Source organism: Pezoporus wallicus, unplaced genomic scaffold, assembly GCF_028554395.1.
Source record: "Pezoporus wallicus isolate ANWC-B61680 ecotype Strahan unplaced genomic scaffold, APGP_CSIRO_Pwel_v1 scaffold_6362, whole genome shotgun sequence".
NCBI classification, from domain to species: domain Eukaryota; kingdom Metazoa; phylum Chordata; class Aves; order Psittaciformes; family Psittacidae; genus Pezoporus; species Pezoporus wallicus.
The window spans coordinates 9,824,682-9,834,087 of record NW_026637663.1 but is presented as its reverse complement, the minus strand read 5'-3'; the positions used below and the strand labels follow the sequence as shown (position 1 = coordinate 9,834,087).

The 9,406-nt window shown below is 41.8% G+C and overlaps 1 protein-coding gene across 1 annotated transcript in view; it reads left to right on the top strand.

Moving 5' to 3' along the window:
* PCNX2 (pecanex 2) overlaps window positions 1-9,406 on the top strand; it is a 151,856-nt gene continuing 142,450 nt past the window's right edge. Inside the window, exons 1-2 of the mRNA XM_057407050.1 lie at window positions 1-186; window positions 7,652-7,857. Of these exons, the coding sequence (XP_057263033.1) occupies window positions 34-186; window positions 7,652-7,857 (359 nt within the window). The 5' untranslated portion in view covers window positions 1-33. The remainder of the gene's footprint in view (window positions 187-7,651; window positions 7,858-9,406) is intronic.

The window sequence follows — 9,406 nt, the reverse complement described above, 5'->3', positions numbered from 1 at the left end:
CGGCGGCGGTGGCGGCGGCGGCGGGGAGCGGCCATGGTGTCGCCGGCGGCGCGGCTGGTGGGACAGGGCGTGTGGGCGGCGCTGACCGGGGGCTGGTACCACGACCCGGAGCAGGGCGCCTTCACCAACAGCTGCCACCTCTATCTGTGGCTCTTCCTGCTGACGCTGCCCATGGCCATGCACCTGGTGAGACCCGGCCCGCGGCGCGGCGGGGAAGGCGAGGCGAGAGGGGAGTGGGGAGGTTCAGCGGACCCCGGCCCTGACGCGGGAGGGAGCTGCGAGTGCGGCAGTGCGACAGGGAATAAGCAGACCCCAGGGGGGTTAAAGACCAGCCATGTCGGGCTGTACGTGAGGACTTGTGTCTGAAGGTGGATGGGGTGGGCGCATAGGTCGGGGCCGGACCTCTTCCTCAGATGAAGCGGTTGGGAAAGGTAACTTGGGGAGAGGTGCAGTGCTGGCTACTGCGGGTGCTGAATAACCGCCGGGACGTTCGTTAGAAAGAATCCCTTTTAAAGACGTTTTATTTTCAAATCTGCTCCAGTCTTAACCTCCTAAGAAGGGTAAATAAATGGAAAAATCCAAAGACAGTGTAATTAATATGCCTGGCTGAATGTCATTGGTGAGTCACATGTTTTTTTTTGTGACATGCAGTAACTAGAGGTTGTTTGATAGACTTGGAAATTATTATCCTTGAAAATCTGAAACTTTTGCTCTATTTTTGTGAACTCTCCTACTGTGTAAGAAAAGTTTAAAAGTATCATTTGCTAGATCATTGCATCTATTTATTGCTGTGTTTTTTCAGTAGCTTAATAATGTTGGAAGCAATTTCCATATTCAATCCCTTTAGTTGTCACAGTGACTCAACTAAATTCTTAACTAAGTTGTGTAGAATTTTTCTTGTTGGATAGAGTTTCAAATAGGTCTCTTCACCCTACATGGTCAGATATTGACTTGATTTTCAAAAGCAAAGAGTGTTCATGTGTCCCTCTGCAATCCCAGTGAAAAGCAAGTCTTGTATTTTTAATAAATCAACTGGCATACTGTATTTTGTGGCATGGATTGCAGTGAGTTCCTGTGAGCATGGTTCATGAAGTTAATGAAGCCAGGTAACATTATGCTTTCCTGGGATGGATAGGGTCTATTTCCTAGGCAAACCAGCAAGAATCTTGCATTGTAGCTTTCATTGTCACAGTGGTATGTGTGACAAAAACTAAAAAAAAAAAAAAAAGTTAAAAGTTAGCTTCCCCTTCCCCCCCACCCCCCTCACTAATGTAAGTATGTAACTGAAAGAATATATATTTCCTTGTGGGAAACTTCTGAACTAATAGCATGAAGGAGGCATGCAAGGTTCCACAAAGGAACACTGGGTACAAAGATTGTAGGTCAGAGCTAAGGTGAAAAACAGAAAGACATTATTTAAAGGGAAATGGAGGAAACCTAACTTACCTACAGCACTCTCTCAGGCTCCATCTTTGCCTGTCTAGACAGACTTGCCTTTTCTGCAGGGTGGCTGACTTTCTAACAAATCATTTGGTTAAATGAAGGACTTGTGTTCTTGAGCCTAATGTACTGCTCTGGGAATTCTTTATTCTTGATAAGAATAATGCATTTATTATGCTGCTGCTTGAGAGGAATGATGTCCTTAAGTATTTGCTTTCTTGCTTTTAAGTGGTTGGGCTTTGTAAACTTTTTGCAAGATGTATGTTCTTGCCACTTAGAAACTTGAACCTTCTTTTTAACTGTTTTCTTTGGGGAATTTTATTTATAATATTCAGTAATGGTTGGGTGATATTTATGTTACCCACTTGACACTAACAGTTTTGGATTCAGTGGCTAAAGTGACTAAAGCAGTCGCTGATATTTCTTGAAATGGCAAGTCAAAACAAATTAGAGTTTTTAAAAAAAATATTAAGATTTTCATTTGCTTGGGATAATCTTAATCACACTACTGTCAAAGAAATTCTCTGAAACAGTTTGATTTGAATGAAATGGCAAAACTGATCCAGCTGTTTTTAGATTTTTCACACTGGCTCAGCAGAGATGTGCTGACAGTAGTGTGGGGAAGCTTATAGTATCAACTTGTTTCTGTTGTGTGGATTGAGGATTTCATTCTCTAGCTTTGTCAGCATAGCTTGCTTTGGTACTAATGGTTCCTTTATTAGCTTACCCACCCCTGAAAAGGCAGATCTGTTTTCATCTCTTCCCTTTCTTAATCATTTACCCTTTGTAGTACGAAATATATGATTTAAAATGTAAATGGGATATTACTTGGAACATCACTACTGTTAAAATCAACTTTCAAAATTGTAGTGAGATCTCTTCTAACTTTGCCATGACAATTCTCATAAGAGATTAAGAATTAAATATCTTATTCCACCAAACAGTCTAGGGTTCCCAAGTGTTTTAGAATCACAGAGTCATAGAATAATTAGGGTTGGAAAGGACCTTAAGATCATCTAGTTCCAAACCCCCCGCCATGGGGAGGGACACCTCACACTAAACCATGCCACCCAAGGCTTTGTCCAACCTGGCCTTCAGCACTGCCAGGGATGGAGCATTCACAACCTCCCTGGGCAACCCATTCCAGTGCCTCACCACCCTTACAGTAAAGAACTTCTTCCTTATATCCAATCTAAACTTCCCCTGTTAAAGTTTTAACCCATTACCCCTTGTCGTATCACTCCAGTCCCTAATGAAGAGTCCCTCCCCAGCATCCCTATAGCTCCCCTTCAGATACTGGAAGGCTGCTATGAGGTCTCCATGCAGCCTTCTCTTCTCCAGGCTGAACAGCCCCAACTTTCTCAGCCTGTCTTCATACAGGAGGTGCTCCAGTCCCCTGATCATCCTTGTGGCCCTCCTCTGGACTTGTTCCAACAGTTCCATGTCCTCTTTATGTTGAGGACACCAGAACTGCACGCAATACTTCAAGTGAGGTCTCACAAGAGCAGAGTAGAGGGGTAGGATCACCTCCTTTGACCTGCTGGTCACGCTTCTTTTGATGCAGCCCAGGATATGGTTGGCCTTCTGGGCTTCAAGCACACATTGAAGCTGGATCAAGTTCAGTTTCTTGTCAACCAACACCTCCAAGTCCTTCTCCCCAGGGCTGCTCTGAATCTCTTCTCTGCCCAACCTGTAGCTGTGCCTGGCATTGCTTTGACCCAGGTGTACGACCTTGCACTTGGCATGGGTAAACTTCATAAGGGTGGCATCAGCCCACCTCACAAGCGTGTCAAGGTCCCTCTGGATAGCATTCCTTCCCTCCAGTGCATCAACCGAACCAACAGCTTGGTGTCATAGGCAAACTTGCTGAGGGCGCACTCAATCCCACTGTCCATGTCAGCGACAAAGATGTTGAACAAGACCGGTCCCAACACTGATCCCTGAGGGACACCACTCGTTACTGGTCTCCAGCCGAACATCGAGCCATTGACCACAACTCTTTGTGTGCGGCCATCTAGCCAGTTCTTTATCCACTGAGTGGTCCACCCATCAAATTGATGTCTCTCCAATTTAGAGACAAGGATGTTGTGTGGGACAGTGTTAAATGCTTTGCATAAGTCCAGGTAGATTACATCAGCTGCTCTACCCCTGTCCATCAGTTCTGTAGCCCCCTCATAGAAGGCCACCAAATTGGTCAGGCAGGATTTCCCCTTAGTGAAGCCATGCTGGCTGTCACCAAGCACCTTGCTGATTTTCATGTGCCTTAGCATGCCTTCCAGGAGAAAATTTTTTGCATGAAAAGAATGATAATTTTGTGCATGAAAAGAATGGTAATTATTATACAAAGCTGCTGGGCTGAATTCAGCCCCAGTGATACACTAGTGATGCAGACATGCCACTTCGGCAATGCTTATACTGTAGCTTATTTTACAAGCCACAAGAGAATACGTGTCCACATTTCAGTGAGTGCCCACAACAGCTTAGTGAGCGTTTCTTCTGCCTCTTGTTAGACAGGAAGCCCTTGAAGTTACAGGGTTGTTAGTTCTTATGTATTAGATCTTCTAGTCATGCTGTGATAGGAGAAGCACAGTCTGGCAGTATAAGGGTGTGGGCACATAAATAACTTGGAGGTAAATTGCAATAAAACTTACAGTGTGTTGGCTGCTTCTAGTCCCATTTGGCCATGCTTTACCCCATTTAACCCTCTGTAAAAGTAGGGATACATATATCTCTACAAGGGAGAGGTAAGCTACACTCCAGTTACTGTATTTATTGAGTAGTAGGATGCACGTTTGTAACTGAGTGGACACCTCTGGATTTTTATTTGCTACCTGTTTTCCCATGGTGTGTGATGGACATCTCTTGGTTATCAATTCAGCCAAGTTTAGAACAAAAAAACTTCTCTTTGGCTCTAATATTGAATCTCCCTGATACTTCTGCAAGCTTTATGGTAGTAACTGAATATTTATCTGGAAGTTCCCTCATCTGTGTTCTGTATCACAGGAAGGTAGTGATGCCCAGGTGCAGCACTGTCTTGCTCTAGATGCCTCAGATGCTTAAGCATCAGGTGGGATACATCTGGGTCTAATTGACTTTAATAATTCTGTCCAATTTACAAGGGGTGTGGTATTTTGTTTAACAGTTACACACCTTTATATTAGCAAGTATATACTCCTCTGCCTTTGTGATACTCAAATAATATTAGTAGACATGTGAAGAATTTAGACATTCCTCTGGGAGCAATCTCTGGGCTGGCACGAGCCCCAAGTATGCCCTTTCCTCTATGGGCAAGTCAACTCTCTTGCATTTCCAATAGTAAGGGCACATTTGGAAAGCACCAGCCTGCTTTTTTCCCTGTGACCCCATGCTGTTCTGGTAGGTGGTATAACAGAAGTTATTGGGAAACAAAGGACGTTATGGCAGAGTTTTTAATCGGGCAAGAGCAAAGAAAGCTGGAGCACAGCTTCCACAGAAATCTGTGGTGGGATGTCATGAAGCTTACTCTCCAGTGAATTTGTGGATGTTTTTTTTGTAGCTTCTAATAAGATGTCAGCTCAGTTGAAGATTTTTGTTTCACTGGGGTGGCATTCAAAAGGTCAGAGGGCTGAATGGGTTCATGAGGTGTGCTGCTCTGATCTTGTCCCAGTGGAGTGTATTCTCTCAAAGTCAGTTGAAAGTAGCTGAACAATTACAAAGTTATTCATTAGAGGGAATGGAAAGACATCACGAGTACACAGGCACATGGTGTGATTATAAAACCTCGTTTCCATAGGAAACCAGGCTAATTATAACTATAGTACATCAAAAGTGAATTTATCATACAATTCCTTAGTGGTCTATAACTTAATTCCTCCTTAGCTCAAGCAGATTTGATAGCTTTCACCTATACATACCTGTGAACACCAACTGCAGTCATCTGACACTTGCATCCTTATGCAAGAGGCCTGATTTGGAAAATTGAGGGCTTTCCATTCTTGGCTTCATCTTTCTCCTAATCACTCGTGTGGGCAGGGACCAACATGCTGGCTTGTACTACTTAGCTTGCCCCAAGATTCAGAATATTAAGGATTCATTGGCCGCCTTATACATAGGCAAGCTTGGGACTGTGAGCATACACGGCACGTACATGGGGGCAGCGCTATGTACCCTGGGCATGTGGGCAAGGAAACCAAGGGCAGGCTGAGGGCCCAGCTTTCCAGCAGATCCAGTCACAAGTCAGGGGTGAAGACATGCAGCACTCAGTGGTTGCTTAAACTGGCCCTCTTTTCCACTTAGAAATCTAGGAGCTTCCTTTGATTGTCTCTTGTAGTGAGCTGTATGCATGCTTAGACTGCAGTACTGAGAGTCTATTTTTGTTGTGCCCTCTTGACATTAATCATATAATATTTATTAAGCTTTGTGAATGTCACCTATAGAGCACTTATTTTGTAGTGGCTTATTCTGAGTTGTTATTTAATAATGAGTGCTTGGCCTGTGCTTTTTAGTGTGTAGTTAAAGAGAAAAAATCTCTCCTTTGAACAACTCATTATAGATAATGGGCTATCATTCTTCGTGAAACAAGCCATTTTAAACTTATGTTTTGTAAACACTTTAGTCATAAACCAGAATTCTTCACCCTCATCCTCCAAACCTCATACCCTGAGAGCATGGTGCCTTGCAAACTGATCTTTTTGGCCCAGATTTGCTAAATAACTGAAGGGTATGCTTAGTGTTGGTATATACATAGTGCCATGAGCTACTCTTAAAAAACTAAGCCTCAACTTGTAGAAAGTAGTGTCTGTTTTATCAAGGATTGTTAGTAGTACCTACATGCTAAATAGCTTCTCCACTTTTGTGCAATAGATTCTTTGCATATGAATCAGAATAGTCATAAAAAAGGATTTGCCTGAAAACTTTCACATGTACATTGTGAAGGTATGAAGTCTCAGCCAAAAGCAGCAGCAGAATAGCAATCCACTTGCTTGTAATAACACAGAAATGATTCAACATACTCATTTCAACATCAAGATAAATGCGGTGACTTGTTTCAGAGATGAAGTAAGTGTGCCTTCTTCCCTTCCCTTCACCTGTGTGGTCAGTGTGGTTTATTTATGAACCTGAAAAGAGTTCTAATCTTTTACATTCAAATGCTCCTTTACTTGAAGTGCTGATACTCAAAATGACACATTTAGGCCCAAAGTAAAGACCATTCTTGCTTCAGTAGGCTTTAGGAAATCTTCAGCATTGAAAATCTTTCTTCTTCTCCCTTCCACCTGCACTACAAATTGTGCAGGAATATAGTAATGGTCTGTTTATAAAACCAAAAACCTGAGGAGAGATTAAACTCATAGTGAGACTGCAACTGCATGACCACAATACATAAGGGTGTTCTGTATGTATAATGATAAAGGCTTTGGCCTTCAGTTGTAACTACCAAATGTCTGTTGTTATGATTTGCCCTGTACTGTAAGGAAGTATTTACATAGAAGAATGTTGTTAGTATGTCATTTCTGTGAAAGAACTTTACAGACTATAGTTGAACTGTAATTAATTTTAATAACTAAGAAATATGGTGCTCATCACAGATCAACAAACAGATCAAAGACAGCTGCAAATTAACAACAATGGACTTTATTAAAAGAATTCAAAGAGTCCGCCTCTCCAAATGCATTTTATTCTTTTGCTTTGACTAGTCCTGATTAATTATTTAAAATTCCTCAGTGGTAAAGATACTTCGGAACACGTTTTGAGGTGTTAAAAAAAGGAGATCAAATTACAGCCTTTTACTGTTAAATCATATCTGAGAAGCAGGATAAGATGGCAGAATTTTTCAAAATTAGTTTCCTGTTCATAATGTTTCATTTTGTGTCTGCGTTTTTATCAGTTACTCATTTAGGAAAGGCTGCAGCTGCATTATCCTGGGAATGCAGTATTTTAAGAGGTTTTATAATGTTTGTCAGTTGTGAGATTGCAATGACTTTGTTAGGAAATAAAGCGATCTCCACAGCTAATCAAAAGAAGAATAAAACTTGTGAAGTGGTTTGAAATTTGAAAAGACCTTTTTTGTGAGCAGACCTCAACTATTCTGTATGAAAATGAATCTGCTTCTTGTTGTAAAACTCAATAGAGGTACAGCTATGAGACAATAAGGAATAATTACTTTAAAAAAAACTTAATGGCATCTTCTCAAAATAAACTGTTATGATTGTGTCTTTATTATTTCTTTCTGTAGGCTTTTCCAGCAAACTCAGTTACGGTGTTTGCATACTGCAGCTTGGTGACGGTGTTCTTCACAGTAATAAAGGTGATCAGTTACCGTCTACACCTGATGTTTGATAAAGGTGAAGTAATTCAACAAAAGCTATCAAGAAAAGATGGACGGCAACATAAAGATACAGAAGGTCCAAACGGAAACACAGCTCACTCCTCAGATCATAGGTAAGGTTTTCATTGCACATTGCTGGTATGTTCTGTAAAATGGATGAGTTTGCTCTGTGGTACTGCACAGCAGAAATGCCTGTTGGCTGTAGGAAGACTTCTTACAGTTGTGTGAGGAATGGCACTCCTAAAAACCTGCTTAGCATTTTCAGATTTGGTGACTGCAACACGCTTGCAAGGAAGCAGGCAGAGCTGCACCTGGTTCAGAGGGTGGGGCAGCCGCTGGGCATGATGAAGGCAGAGATCCAGTTGGGAAGTGCTAAAAGATCCTGGAGAAAACTTCTCCCAAGTTTTCTGGGGAAGCCTTAAATGCTTGATCTTTCCTCTTCCTACTGTGCTTATCTGCTGGGAAGAGTGGAGGAGAGGAAGTGGTGTGTACCCATTGGCAAAGAAAGTGCTTTACTATCACAGCTCTGGAAGCCTGAGCTCATGTTGCCTTTGTGTGCTTACAGTAACTTCCTTCTCAGGTCAAATCTAGATGTGTAAGTCACTTTTCCCCCCTTATGTTTTATTGTGACTGCCTATGATATTTTTATGGTCCTGTTCTTGAAGAAAGCTAGAACCACATTTATTTCTCAGGAGCATTTGATAGTATTTGCAGCCTCTCAGCTGAGGATCCAGGTACTATGTCTTTGCTGCAAATAATCAAAGTCAATAAGGCTGCTTCCAGGTCGAGATGCTATTAAAAGTAAAAGTGGTGTTGGGCTAAGGACTAGTGCTGACATTTTCCAGATTTGTGTATAGGTAGAATATTCGGTACACTTTTTGGTATAAATGGAGACCTCTCTTACTGGTTTTTCAACCTTGAGTCATACAAACAAGTGAAAATGCCAAGTAGCTTCCAGTGTTCCTGGGTGTTATGAGAGATGTGAAAAATGCTGGAATAGGTACATCTAATAGTGATGGCAGTGTAGAAAAGCCCAAAAAAAGCTTAAACCAAATTGGCTTGCTACAACTACCAGTCAAGCTTCATTAAGAGAGCCCTGTACACAAGAACTTTGAGTATTTTTTGGTGCATTCACAGTTGCTACTGCTAGTTCTGTGCAAGCTAAGTAGTATTAAGGTTGTTTGTATACCTACTATGCTTCTGTCTTTACACATGCATGTTTGTGCTGCTCTCCTGGTAGCAACATCACTGGGAGTGGCAAGGTCTACTTGCATCTGACTCTTGAGAAATGCCTCTTACGTGTGTCACTAACCATACAAGGTTTTTATTTTGGATTGGCTGATGGATTTCAGGCTCTAGTCCTCTTTAGCTCTCACCAGTCCACAATGCTATTTCCTATGTTGGATATACCTATTTAAGAGGCTCATCAGTTGTTCTAGGCTGGCTCAAATTTAAACAAGAACTTCAGTGTTTACCTGTTCACTGGCTAGTGAAATGAATGCAAACTTTCATTATACTGCCTTTATTTTGGCTAAAAAGTAGAGGTAGAATCTCTTAAAGCTTGCTTGTTAAATCACATAACTATTCTTCTAGGAGGTCCTAGGCATAACAGTACATTATTCAGTACCTGATCAGAAAATAATGAACTTAGTATGGATACCA